This window comes from Trematomus bernacchii, unplaced genomic scaffold (assembly GCF_902827165.1).
Source record: "Trematomus bernacchii unplaced genomic scaffold, fTreBer1.1, whole genome shotgun sequence".
Taxonomy (NCBI): Eukaryota; Metazoa; Chordata; class Actinopteri; order Perciformes; family Nototheniidae; genus Trematomus; species Trematomus bernacchii.
The window spans coordinates 1,024,516-1,038,679 of record NW_022987714.1 but is presented as its reverse complement, the minus strand read 5'-3'; the positions used below and the strand labels follow the sequence as shown (position 1 = coordinate 1,038,679).

At 42.9% G+C, this 14,164-nt stretch overlaps 2 protein-coding genes across 3 annotated transcripts; one reads left to right on the top strand and one right to left on the bottom strand.

Annotated features, from left to right (window-relative positions):
• Positions 1 to 1,021: 1,021 nt before the first annotated feature.
• Positions 1,022 to 3,617, bottom strand: si:ch211-87j1.4 (transmembrane protein 178B). Of its 2 annotated transcripts, none has more exons than XM_034142069.1 (4): positions 2,745 to 3,135; positions 2,224 to 2,337; positions 1,999 to 2,136; positions 1,022 to 1,866 (listed from the first exon to the last, which is right to left on the bottom strand). In XM_034142069.1, the coding sequence occupies exons 1-4, from the start codon at positions 3,133 to 3,135 to the stop codon at positions 1,619 to 1,621; spliced, it is 891 nt and encodes a 296-aa protein (XP_033997960.1). In that variant the 3' UTR covers positions 1,022 to 1,618. The 2 variants fall into 2 exon arrangements, with proteins under 2 accessions (XP_033997960.1, XP_033997961.1); XM_034142070.1 differs by having other exon boundaries at positions 1,709 to 1,866; positions 1,994 to 2,136; positions 2,745 to 3,617.
• Positions 3,618 to 4,622: 1,005 nt separating this feature from the next.
• On the top strand, positions 4,623 to 7,707 carry spi1a (Spi-1 proto-oncogene a). The gene is made up of 5 exons (XM_034142071.1): positions 4,623 to 4,823; positions 5,288 to 5,381; positions 5,454 to 5,638; positions 6,398 to 6,560; positions 6,684 to 7,707. Exons 1-5 carry the CDS (start codon positions 4,797 to 4,799, stop codon positions 6,992 to 6,994), a joined length of 780 nt encoding a protein of 259 aa, XP_033997962.1. The 5' UTR covers positions 4,623 to 4,796; the 3' UTR covers positions 6,995 to 7,707.
• The last annotated feature ends 6,457 nt before the right edge of the window (positions 7,708 to 14,164 follow it).

Genomic DNA, 14,164 nt, shown 5'->3' with positions numbered 1-14,164 from the left:
CTTTAAATACTTTTGGTGACAATACATTATATGATATTATAATATAATTTATGATTTGTATACAATATTATTATATATATATTTGGTATTGAAGTGAAGTAACTTGTAACTTATACTATCAGTTGAATGTAGTAGGGTTAAAGGTCAAATTGAACCTCCAAAATGTAGTGGACTAGAAGTACAAAGTACCTCAAAATGGTAGTTAAGTAAAACACTTGGTGTAAATGCACTTGCTTTCCAGCACTGCTCAGTCAGCCATATGTACTCAGACATGCACTCATGCTCACTTTTGAAGCACTGGGCATTTAAAAAAACACAGTTCAGGGTAATTATTTCCACGACATGTTTCTGCCAGCAGTAGTCACTGTGCAGAGTGAACTGTGACATATGACTGAGCTCATGACATTGAATGCACTCTTTAAATAGCCAGGACTTTGTGTATAAGTAAGAGGGCCTTAAATGACTTTTTAATACAGTGAGCACATCCAGGAGGTGCAGGTGTTCTGTGTCACTGTTACCAGACAGAGTTCAGAGCAATGCAGCAATGTAACACTGCAAAAGGACCTCTTCTTCAGTATAGGTTTAAGATGTATATGTTATTCCAAATTACATTCTTACTTTTAAAACATATCAAATAATGTATAATACTTACAAAAACAATGTCCAGTGGCCACTATGGTTTAATCCAACGACAGGGATGTCCTTCTAGGCTCCAGCGGAACATTATAAATCTGTAAAGATAACAAAATGGGATATTAGCAACGCAATAGTAAAAAGGAGTTACTAAGTTTGGAGGTTTTGTAAGTTTGGGTTGCTTACATTTGCACATTGAAGTGTTCAGAAGTGGTTATACAAAATAGACTCCTTGTAACACTAACAGAAACAGCTGCTGTTGATGCTTTGACTCCATTAGCAAGCCTCTCTGCTGACATACCAGTGGACTCATGTCATAATGCAAGAGAAAAGATGACCTCAAATACGTTTATATGGCGTCTGTTCAGTGTTACACAGCAAGAAAGAATTGTTTTGCAAGGCTGTTTTATTTTTCAAAAATATTTTGATGGGAGTAAGACCTCAAGAACAACAACACATTTTCCTCAAACACAGTTTGGTCTTAATGTTCATATTTTCCTTGAATAAACACAAATGCATCTGCATACAATTCAAAAAGTACATGTATAATTGTTTTAAATGGGTACATAATGATACACAGTTGCCCTTTCAAATGTGACGTTACACATCCATATTTTGATACAGATTTCAAAGTTGTGCTATTGATTGTCTGCCAGTGTTTATTTTTCTCTTTTTTTCTTCTCCCACTGGCAGACTTTACAGGAGGACATTTTGTATAACTATTATCCTCTTGAAGAGCAAGCAATTAACACTGAACAGTTCATTCGTAAAGAGAGGACAGGGGGAAAGCACCAGAGGAACTGAAATCGTCTTCAGCCAAATGTCTCCTCTTTTTATTTTCATGTGAGCGAGAGTCCTGTGCTTTCTCTGTGCCAAGCTGTGCGAAGGCTTTCCTGCTCTGAGTCCCTGTGTGTAACTGTCTGTGGAGCAGGGCTCGTCACGGCTTCAGGATGAGACAGGTGTCTGTTAGATGTGCGTCGGCCTGTCACACACATCCGTTCTCTGGCCTGGGCTTGTGCACCACTTGGGTGTGTGGAGGGTAGAGGGAAGGAGCGAGCGTGCACAGGAAGCCAGCCAGCAGCGTCAGGCCCAGTCCGCCCCAGGCACAAAACATGGACCAGCCATAACCGTGACTGATGTCCTCTGGTATTCCAAACATGTAGCGAGGATAGCGGGACAGTTCAAAGTTGATGCCAGCCACACATGTGCAAAGGGAGATAATGCAGCATGTCCCTGCCAGAGAGGAGAAGGAATACAAAGTCAGACAACCCATTTTAATTCCTCTGATGCATCACCCTCTCTTTCACAAAGACTTTACTGCCCCTCTGTGGTGATGCAGGGTAGTGCTCTCTCTTCATACCTTACCTCCCATGAGGAAGAGGAGTCCGGCCACATACTGCATCAGATCATGCTCCTTGCAGCAGCCCAGCACGCCTATGACCCAGCCGAACAGGATGATGGATATGGCCATGCCTATGAAACTGGCAGTCATCCTCTGGAGATCTGCAAAGAGAAGCGACAGTGTTTGTTGGTGCCAAGTGTCTACATGTATTCATCAGATTAGGAAAAAACGCATAATGAGCAACTCACGGAGCGCGTGCCACTCATCCTGCCTTATTGTCTTAGTCAGATTGATTGGCAGGTTTTTGGGCAGCGTTGAAGATGAGTAGTAGTATTTTATTCGTGTGCAGCGTGGAACCAATCCTGTGGATGTAAACAACACAAAGAGGATGTCACATAAGCACTGAGATCAGATGAAGAGGATATCACAAGGCTCTCTGCTGCCACCCCCTTCCCTAAAAAAAAAGAAAAACACACACAACCCCCTTCTACCACCACCCACCCATCCACCCACACAGCATTGTGGAGTAGCTTATTGTACTCATCTCTCGGGTTCTGTTACCATAGCTTGCCCATTTCGTGCTGGAAACAACACGGCACGTCAACCTGTACTGTAATACTGCGTAGGCCTCGAGGGTCTGTGCGCAGCATCAGCACCTTGGATAGCGCATTCGTGCACAAAGTGTTCACTGACAGCGCCTCGCACACAACAACACAGATGTGCAGAACAAACACAGTTCAGCAGAAAATATGCCCATTAGAAGCCAAACCTTTAAAGATAAAATCCTCTATCTCCAAGTCAAATCCCCCTCGGTGGCACTTTCTCCACAGCCCGGTGATGGTGGAGTTGAACTGCCGACTGCAGAGGGACTCCATGGCCGGGGCAGGAGGCAAGAAGTGCCGCTTAGCCCGCAGCAGCGTCTCGCCGCTCCTCCACTCCACATTTCTCTCTTTTGGCAACATGCGAAGTGGAAGATTGTTGTTGGAGATGTAAATGTAGCCGGGGTCGTTTCTTTTGTTTGAGTAATTCTTGCAGCGCTCCCGGTGCCTCCTCGCATCAGTCTCGTACCAGTTGTCCGTGCTGATCGCCACTGCTATCAGTCCCAACGCGCAAAATGCCAAAAAGAGACCTGCCACGGTTAAAGTCCTCATAGCAGCCATGTTCCATACGTATCTCGCCTCGGTACCGTGATAGATCCACGGGACAGCAGGGCTCCGCTCCTGGCTGCTGCTGCTGCTGCTGCTGTCACTATACTAGTTGAGGTGGGGAGCAATTTCAGCAATACATGGAAATCTGAAATTCCGATGAATCCCCGAAGCCATCATTCCTCAAATGTGTCAACTGATGACGAAATAAGCCACATTCCGATGCGGGGGATAAATAAATATGGGCCTCGATGAGCTATTTTGGTTGTCTCCTCTCTGCCTCTGAACTCAGTCTAGCCTAGATACTGGTCAGTCCAATATTTCCTCCCAGTAGATGGAGCCAGAGCAAATGTTTGAAAGCACAAAAAGCCCCAGAGCTGCACTTACAGTGGAGCATGATCTGAGAGGATGGCTGAAGTTTGACACAGTCACTACAGGAAGTACCCACCCTCAGCTCAAGCTTCATGTTGTATCAACTCGGCTGCTGTTGTCTAAAATGTTCAGTTATGAAACATTTGAAGACAGTCCAAATGAAACCAAACACTGGGCCTCATTGTCCTCTGTCTGGTAAACAGGAAACAGTTTCATCACATCCAGCAGATTTCCTCTGGTAGCTTTCCATCCCAACAAGGCAAAACATATCAAATAATAGAATATCATTTGTTATCATTGTTTGATTTGACATAAAGTATCATTTCTTTGTAAAGCCTTAAAAAGTAGTCGTCTAGTATCTATTAAATACAATCATAAAGTATTACTTTTAAGATCATAATGTCTAACATCTAACAGGAATATTACAACACAAAGAAAGGACACAGTGGCTCCGGACATTTCAGTCATGTTTCACTGGTTTCATTCTCATGGTCAATACTTCCTCAATTTAAACCATAATGCCAAACTAAAAAGAGGAACAAGCTCGAATCCAAACTTTATTTTTGGTTTCAGCTCCTATGTGCAGTAGCTCTCATGTGCTACATGAGTAAACTTGGCAGGGGATTAGTTGTGATTAATATTAAGAAAAAAAGCAAATCATATTTTCCTGTACCGCAAGTGTAAGAAAGCCTGATTTGTGTTAAATTAAATAACAATTTAAATGTGTTAAGGTTTTTCTAAGGTCACATCACTGCATCCTGACAAAGGGGGAAGTTGAGGCATACAGGGCACACCATTGAGTATGTGTGATAACAAGAAACGTCTATTTTAACAGCGTGACTGTTTGCACAATCATTTTTGGATAGTTTATATATGCCTATAGTTTTTTTGTACAGTTAAGTGAAAACATAATGCTTAAACTACACAATACCTGCTGCTATAACCATTTCTCTGCAATAACAAAGTGTTTAAATAATTGAAGATCAACTGTAACCGCCTATAATCTACTCTCAAAAAAGAGGAATCATTGTGAGCCCTTGCACAAATACCTCTTTTATAATGCAGGAAATGTATGTACGTATGATTGGCTAGATGACATTCGGCCATCAGGAACTATCTGATCATATGAATTCGACAATTGGTTGATATGAACGCAGACTGTGTAGGGTCCAGCTTGTTTCTCACTTTCAGTTCCCTTTTGTCTGGTGAAGCCATCGACGTCGCGTGTTTCGGTGAAGCAATAGGAAAAAGTTAACGTTCATTACAAACTTTAAGAACCAAGACTCTCATGCTGTCTTGTTTACATGATGGAGGGATATGTCATATCATCTGTAAGTGCTGCTGCTTCATTGTTAATTGGCTTGTCTTTGATCATAGTTTGTGAAATGTAGGATATGTTTCCATTTGTTCTACTGTTTTTGGGTTAACATGGCTAGTAATCAAGTAATTCAAGTGACCAAAGTGTGGCATTGAATTTAGTTGATTGATTAACATGAAGGCTTTGTTTGTGAGTTTTGTTTGTGTTTAATGCGGACGTATATTTATTTTTGCTGTGAAAATTATAATTGTTGCTGTGAAATTATCTCCTAGCAGTACTTGCCCTCATGTGGACTTATATATTTCCCTTGGGGACCTCTGTTCGGCTTCTTTATTCTATTAATGTTCTTGTCTTTGTGTTGAGATTAATAACGATCAAGCCATGTAAATTCTAGTGCATCAGCTAATTGAAATATTTTTTCTTAATTTTGCCAGTACAAAGAGACTCAAACAAAATCAACTTTTTCTCCAATAAAAGGTGTCAGAGGGAATCATTCCAAATGAACCAGAGAGTTATCGCCCCCCTACAGAGCTGTACCCCTACCTCACTAATGTGGGGGAGATATATGAAGGTGAGACGATTGGTTTCAACAGTAGCAAAAATCATCACACTACTGAGTGCCTTACCTTCAGTCACTTTTCAGACCACAGATGGACTTTCCACACGGAGCGTGTCCACCCGGCAGACTTTGAGAATTCTCCGGTGAATCACCTCATAGAGCTTCAGTCCGTGTCTCCTCAGCAGCTGGTGCAGCCGTACCGCTTCAGCAGCGAGTCGCTGCCCCTTCACCTGGACCCGCCACTCGTTCCTCTCTCTGTGTCACCACAGGTGAGTTCATGTGTAGAAATGAGAGGAAACTACTGTGAAAAGACTAAATCTTTACATATGTGACTTTTGAAATGATAAGAAGAGGTTCAGTAAGTTAAAGAATGTATTCAATGTAATCTTATTATAAACAGTAGCATTAATTTTTGCACTGAGGTAGCAATATGTCTGTCAAGTGTTCAAATGAAGCCACTGATTATTCATTCAGTCCATAACATGTCAGAACAATTTGGAAAATGTCTAGGATTATTTTTCAAAAAGCCCAAGTTGACTCATTCAAAGCATGCACAAATAAAAGCTGAAACCAGGGAATTTTTGTTTCACAGACAAAAAAAACACTCCTTTCGTAACATTTTTGCTGATACTTTACATAAAAGTGTGGAATATGCTCCAGAATAAATTACTAGGTAAATCAGAGAGGGTTCTTTGGACTGAATCTATTGCTGCAACCATAATAACAACATATATTTTAGGAAAAACTCTTGAAGAAATCGACATGGATTTAGATAATACATAAAAGCACTTTTATCTTTCCAAATACAGTGCATGATTTGGACAGTCTGGAATATTTTCGCTTAAATGTCGTCTACATCACATGGTCTTACAGAGCATTGAATTCTATTTTGGCAGACTTACTTCCTCTTTTAGTACAATGGGGTAAAATGTCAGACGTTGGGCGATTGCAAAACAAAATAAATGTGCAGCTCTATCACTCCTCTGTGTAAACTTCAAACTATGACATGCTTTACATTTCTCCCAAAGATCCCATATTACACCCCATCCATGTGCTACCAGTACCAGGCATCTGCCTCTCCTGGACGTTACTACTCAGAAGAGGAACAGAGAGGAGTCAGCCCTCCGTTCGAAGTATCAGAAGGAGAGGATGAACGAGAAGAGCACAAACACTCCTTCAGGAGGGACACTAGTGAGTATTTCCAAGGCTTATGACATGACTAATGTCCTGAAATCACACATACACATAAAACCTGGGGAACCTGATGAATGCCGGACAAAAGTGTGTAAACAACTTTTATATTTTCCAACACAGGCAACAAGAAGAAAATCCGCTTGTACCAGTTCCTCCTGGACCTGCTAAGAAAAGGTGACATGAGTGACAGTATCTGGTGGGTGGACCAGGACAAGGGCATCTTTCAGTTCTCCACAAAACACAAAGAAGTCCTGGCCAGCCACTGGGGTACTCAGAAAGGAAATCGCAAAAAAATGACCTATCAAAAAATGGCTCGAGCTCTGAGGAACTATGGTAAATCTGGAGAGATTAAGAAAGTAAAGAAGAAGCTAACCTACCAGTTCAGTGAGGATGTGTTGAGGAACCTCTATTTACGTCAGTATCCTCACTGATCAGGGAACAAAGGCTGTCTGTCATCGCAATGAAATCTCTGAACTAGCCATGATTGCTTTTTGTCTGTTTTCAAATTTGACTTTGTTTTACTGCCTAGTTTTCTTGCCTATTTATTTTGGATGTTAGTGTATATCCTCTTTGGCAAAGCATTTTAAGACTGTGGACCTCCAATCAGAGGAAGTTTGAAAAATAGGCCCTCTTAGTTTACTTGGATTTGCTCGATTCCTGGAGGCTAATGGGAGCATGAATATGTTATTTGATCCGATAGAGACTCAACCATTCAGCCAAGACAGCATTATATTGTTGTCAGACTAGATCAAATACGTAAAAAAAAGGTTTGTCTTAAACTACCCCCAAAATACTGTATATTTACTATCTCTTTAACCATATTATACACATTTAGGCTATTCTATGAGATCTTGTTTTGCTATGCAATGTAATATTTGTTCACTTCTACTCACTACTGTAAGTCCGACCTCAACCTGTTTGAAGCCCCACTGGAAGCCCTTCTCGAACTTTACAAAAAAACTCTGCTCCACAGCATTCAACTCCATAAACTTCCATATTACAGACTCAGAGTTGGGCCGTGTAAATTATTCTGTTAAAAGAGAATTCAACTTTATGGACAGCTAAAAAAAACACAAATATTACAAATGTTTTATATGATATTTTGTTATAAATGTGTGTAAATAAATACTATGTTCTATTCTTATTCTGTCAAATTACTCAACTGAATCTAGGGTTAAAACCGTGGGTCAAACCAGCACACGTCCTAGCCACATCCTACAAGTCCTTATCAGACATCCATGGTCCTAGCCCTCAGTAGATGTGTTTATGTTTTAGAGTTGCAACAGTTGTGTCACTTATCAATTAGTCCATTGATAGAAAAATAATCGACAATAATCAAATTAGATGTTCAAGTAATTTTTCATGCAAAAGAAAGATTTAGCCTGATAGGAAACATGGGTACAAATTAATATCTTGTTGTTTTTAAGTCTTGTTAAAATTGGAGAGCAACATACAGATGCAATCATGTAGAATATATAGGCTACACTTTTTTTGATATATATACTATTAATGAGTCATGAATGATGATAAGACAAACAGACAGTGGCGACTGCTGACACTAGGTGGGGCACAGCCCCACCTAGTGTCAGCAGAAAGTAATTCAAATAATAATTTTTAAAAAATGCAAATAAATGCAAAACAAATACATCTTAAAATATATTTTAAGATCATGTTTAATCATCTGATTTGTCTGTACATTGCTGTTTTAATCTGTGTTCTTCTAATTAGTGTCCACAGTGTGCCTATTGAGCCGTTTTGAGCGACGTGGGTCAAGCCCCGATCTAGCCCCTCTCTCTCACTGTCTAAGTGAATGGGTGCTGTAAAAACGACACTGCGCATGCTCAGAGTATTTTTCTATTCAATAAAGGCTTCTCAATTCTCTAATTTCCCCTCCTCGACTCCTCGGTCCTCCGGTAGTGACCCGGAAATGGATTTCAACGCGCCATGAAGGACATCTCATTTCTCTAAATGCACATCGAGGACCGAGCATCAAGCATCGAGGAGGCTCTCTGGAGGAGCTATAATCGAGGATACACTGATGGTTCCTCAACGGCTCCTCCGCTCGCATCTCCTGTGGGCGGGACTAATGGCGCATGTCCATTGCAGGGCCTCGCTCTGCTTAGTACAGTATAGTTAGGCCTTGTTAGGACTGGCTCACTTTATGCTGCGTTTCCATTACAGTTAGTAGCTGGGGCAGTAACTATAGTAACGCAGTGTAGGCGTGACGTCATCTTCAATGCGAACCACAGAAAAACAACATCAGCCGTTAGCTGTTAGCACTCAGAGCTCACAGCTCCTCATATCTGTTCAGAAACTAGACAAAAGTTAAACAAGTACACACCACAGACTGCCTGTGTCATGGTGAATACAGTCGCTGGTTTATTTATGTCTGTATAGGCCGTTGTTGTGAGTGTGGACGGTCGGAGCATATACTGCGTTAGCTTAGCCGATCTCCATTTAGAAAACACGCATTTTTTTTTTCCGCCTTTTTGTCACAGCATTAATTAATGGTTTTTACTAAACGGTATCAGTATGTTGTTACTTCGGCATCATTTTGAAACGTGTATTACAATTAAATCACGGTCAAATATGTTCATTTTGTTGTAGTTGTAGCCCCCTTGCCAGCGATTCTCTCTCTAGTTTAGCATACTCAGCCCGACTCAGCCTGGTTGTTGGCCCGCTAAGAACCTCGATTTTATGGGGCCAGAAAAACTGTGAAATAGTACCCACTAGCCGGTACTACGCCAAGTGGAAACGCAACCAAAAACGGGCTGTGCACGGCACGCTTAAACCGCGCTGTAGTGGAAATGCGCCATTAGTTGTTCGTGCCCCTCCACTTTTGTACATATAAAAACGCCACTGCAAACAGAATAGCAGCATTCAACCAGAGATGTGTGTGCCAGATAGATAAAGACATTTAAATTCATTTGCAGGCAGATGGCCTGTTGAGACTTAAGGCACGGACACACCAGGCCGATTATCGGTGTCGGTGGGCGTCAGGCCGACGATGAGCGTTTTCAGCCGTGCCGACGCCTTTTCGGCCAAAAACCCGCCGAATCGGCGGGCAGTCGGTCAAAGGCAGTAGGCAAAAGAAATCACTCTGATTGGCTGTTCAGCTAGCGAATCAGTGCATGAGAAGCGAAACGGAAGTGAGGGACCCAAACAAACTATTACGGAGCGTCCACACAGCAGCGTTAAAAAAATCTTGGAGGTGGGTGTATTTGAAGCTTGGGGATTTTTTGCGAGCAACGCGACCAACAACCAATCACATGAATCTCCCACCCCCGACATACAAAGCAAAAAACCCGAAGTAAACTGGATATAAACTCCCCAAACAGGCGAAAACCTACCACTGTCTCTGCCACCTCCCTCCATGCCTGGCTCCTCCGGTTTGTATCCCGGTAGGTAAATAGGGACTGGTATTAAAGCACCGGGTGATTCCCTACCGCTAATTTCTCCTCCATTTTTTGGAATATGAGGAAATGAACTGCGGTATGTCACTCCCAGCTTACACGCAGTTTGATTGGCTAGCGCTTGAACTGTCAGATTTGCATTAACGGGATTTGATTGGCTGACGCTTCCACCTCAGCTTCAAAAGTTGAACATTGCTCAACTTTGAATCCTGAAAATCCTGAAAATCTCCGCTCTGCTTCCCACAATGCAGTTCGGCGAAAAGTGAGGCAAAGTGACGTCACCCCATTCAAAGTGAATGGGCAGAAGCGTTAGAAGATTTTTTTAACGCTGCTGTGTAGACGCTCCGTTAAGAAGGCAAATCTGAGATTTCATTTAACTCCAGCTCTCGACACAGGTTCGGGAAAGCCCCATGAGCTTCTCGTTGTAGAGTGAAAATGGAACGCACACGCTATTTGTTGTTTGTCTATATCACGCAGTCTGTTCTTCTTCTCTCGGTTATCACGCAGTCTGTCTTCCGGTTGTTGCCTCTTTTGAATGACGAATACACACTACCGCCGCCTGCTGGTAAGGAGAGTTATTGCCACTCACGCATGCACAGTTCGTACGTGCTTCTTGGCCGTCGGCTGAAGTCTTTGCGCCACCCACGGGCCGATGAAGGCGTGGGCGACGCCCAAAGCTGTTGCCGAGGCGAGGGAAGAGGCCAGACAGGGTCCCGAAACGTGCCACGTGATGAAAGCATGGGCGACGTCCGAAACTGTTGAGGCGAGACGGGGTCCAGAAGTGCTTACTACTTGTAAACAGTGCACTACACTGTCCCGACTTTTACGTCAGCTTCGTCGCCTGTGTCGGCTGCGTCGGCTACGTCGCCCACTACGCAGCCCGCCTACGAACACACCGCAAATACTTCAGTCGACGAGTGGCAAGAACTGTCCTTACCAGCAGGCAGCGGTAGTGTGTATTCGTCATTCAAAAGAGGCAACAACCGGAAGACAGACTGCCTTTTATACACCAAGAGAAGAAGAACAGACTGAGTGATATAAACAAACAAACACAACGGGTGTTTCTCAATCATTCATCAATCGCGAGTACGCTTGCTTGGTAGCACATGTCTGCTGAGCATCTTGCTTCAGAAGCGAGTCAAGAATACTTCCTGGCATTCGGAAAACGAAGAGTGGAACACGCTAGCAAGTGTGCAGGTGTGCGTCATATGAGAGGCCCCGCCTTACATCTTCCGCCACAGATTTGGGGAAATTGGTCCGTGCGCAAAGCATTGTGGGGATTTTAAGACCGCGGAGTCTACTCATGTGCAGCCCTCGATATTTCTCCAAACGGGTACGCCGGGCTCGGTAGATTTCCAAGTATGATGGAGATTGGAACAGTACTTCGGCGGCACTCGATGACGTAGTATGCTTGAAATAGTGGCTCTGAAGCAGCTTTACTCGCGATTGAGAAACACCCAGCGTCTGGCCAGGTGGTTTACTCCATTGTGGCAGATGAGGCATTTCCCCTGAAGGAGCACCTGATGAAGCCCTATCCGAACCGCAGGCTAGCTGTAGAGCAACGCATCTTCAACTACAGGCTATCGTGGGCTCGGAGGGTGGTAGAAAATGCCTTTGGCATCCTAGCCAACCGTTTTCGGGTCTTTCTCACTGAACTATGCCAATATTTTAACGGTGTCGGTGCAGTGCCTTTTCAGTGGGATAAGATATAGCAAATATGTCTAAAGAACTGTACAATGTCAACAATCGACTACAATACGATAAAAATAGTGTGCAATACAATAAAAAAAAGAGTTTGCCAAATATGTCTAATGCTGTGTTATCAATGGCTGTAGTATCAAGGTACGAAATAAAGTTTTGTATTGCCTATCCTGCTATTTGTGTTTATTCTTTTAATCACACAGCGTTAATAAAAAATAAGAAATGTGCCTACATAACTGCCAGTAGCAGCCGCACATTATTATTGGTTTAACTACTAACAGTATATTTTTAACACATTTTAAAATGACCATCTTGAACAGCTACAACGTTAAAATACTTCTAGGCAGATTGTGGAGGATAATGGGAGAAAGAATAGAGGGGCAGACAGAAACACTATCTGAATAATGGCCACTTCTCGCAAAATGTACATGACTTTCCCGACGCCTCCCGCACATGTTGAATCGGCCGCGGGAGGCGTCCGGAGGTGTGAAAAGGTGCCGTAAAGAGACGACGGTGCGGGACACACAAACCTGAGTAGGGCGCCGCGAATGCCCGACTGCCTCTGACGGCCTCTGACGGCCTCTGACTCCCAAAATCGGACTGGTGTGTCCGGGCCTTAAGACACGAGGATAGGAGTCGAGGAGGGGAAATTAGCGAAATGAGAAAGGCCCCGGGCCTTTAAACCGTGTTTTTGTTGCCTCCAGTTCTTTGTTTGTAGCTTTTTATACCACGTTGCTAATCGGTAAAGAGTAGAGTCTACACACACAACAAGGGCAAAAGGCAAGCAATTCAAGGGAGAGCTAGACCACACCTGAGGCAACAACATGAGCAAACACTGGCTGAGTCAGACCCAGACCAAAATAGACTGGGAAACACAGACCAAAGGCAGGTTTTTAAATATATGTCTGAAACCGACACATGATACAACTGAAAAAATGAATTAAATTAAATTATGTATATAGATAGACTGACCTACCTTATTTTAAAGCACACTTGCTTTTACTAGTTTAAAACAGTTAGCTAATCCTTTGGGAAACAAAATATGCTTGCAAAAGCAAAATACATGATTTAAAACGGATTCTTAATGTAAGGATTGGTAAATAGTTCATGAAACCTGTGTGTTAATTTGAAATGTTTAAATAACCACCGCCCATAGACTGTCTAATGGCGCAGTTCCACTGCAGCGCGGAGCTCGCTTTAAGCGTGCCGTGTCGTGCCGTCCCCTTTTTTGGTTGTGCTTCCACTAGGCCAATTACCGGCGCGGCACGGCGCGGGGCCACTTTTTCACCTCTTTTCTGGCCCTAGAAAATTGTGGTTCTATCGGGGCCAACAAACAGGGCTGAGTCGGGCTGAGTATGCTAAACTAGAGAGAGGAGCGCTGGCAAGAGGGCTAGAACTACAACAAGATGGACATATTTGACCGTGATTTAATTGTAATACACGTTTCAAAATGATGCCGAAGTAACAACATACTGATACCGGTTAGTAAAAACCATGAATTAATGCTTTGTCAAGTCTGCAGACAGACGGCAGGCGAAAAACCTTTTAAAATTCGTGTTTTTCTAGATGGAGATTGGCTAAGCTAACGCAGTATATGCCCCGACCGTCCACACTCACAACAACGGCCTATACAGACATAAATAAAGCAGCGACTGTATTCACCATGACACAGGCAGTCTGTGGTGTGTACTTGTTTAACTTTTGTCGAGTTTCTGAACATATATAAGGAGCTGTGAGCTCTGAGTGCTAACAGCTAACGGCTGTGTTGTGTTTCTGGATTTCTCATTGAAGATGACGTCACGGCTCCGCCTACACTGCGTTACTATAGTAACTACCCCAGTTCCTAAACTGTAATGGAAGCGCAGCATGAAGTGAGTCGGCCCTGTTAAGGCCCAACGCGGCCGTGTAGTGGAAATGCGCCATAAGGCACCCTTCCGGTGGGACTCATGGGACCTTATTTCGGAAAAAGTTTGTTTTTAAGTCAATGGGGAGAGAAAGATTATCTTTCGATCCCGTTTGAATTGTGCCACGAATTACACATATGATGTTTGTCAATCTTAAATAATAGCTCTCAACATGCCCAGACTTGTAGTGATTTTCACCTCTTTTAATACTTTTCGCCTCATTCTGAAAGAAAGAAGTGAAATGTGCCAACGTGACGGCCGTCTTGGTGTGTGGTGCGAGACGGGAGATGTAGTTCATTGAGCGGTTTCACACACAAAAAAAGTGTTACTTTCACAGTTTTACGACACATTTTTATTTTTTTGACTTGTAAAATTATCTTTTAAATTGACAAACATCATATGTGTAATTCGTGGCACAATTCAAACGGGATCGAAAGATAATCTTTCTCTCTCCATTGACTTCAATGCATAACTTTTCCGAAATAAGGTCCCATGGAGCTCAACCGGAAGGGGAGGGACTTCGCCTCTCGCCACCGCCCTAAAAACAACTTCCAGTGACGTCACTCCAACCAGCCAATCGGAG

Coding starts and splice junctions, on each gene's coding strand:
- si:ch211-87j1.4 (XM_034142069.1), bottom strand. CDS start 3,135: ATGGCTGCTATGAGGACTTTAACCGTGGCAGGTCTCTTTTTGGCATTT. Junction 2,137..2,223: donor GGATGAGTGGCACGCGCTCC/GTGAGTTGCTCA, acceptor TTCTCTTTGCAG/ATCTCCAGAGGATGACTGCC. Junction 1,867..1,998: donor ACTCCTCTTCCTCATGGGAG/GTAAGGTATGAA, acceptor CCTCTCTGGCAG/GGACATGCTGCATTATCTCC.
- spi1a (XM_034142071.1), top strand. CDS start 4,797: ATGATGGAGGGATATGTCATATCATCT. Junction 4,824..5,287: donor AGGGATATGTCATATCATCT/GTAAGTGCTGCT, acceptor CTCCAATAAAAG/GTGTCAGAGGGAATCATTCC. Junction 6,561..6,683: donor CTCCTTCAGGAGGGACACTA/GTGAGTATTTCC, acceptor TTTCCAACACAG/GCAACAAGAAGAAAATCCGC.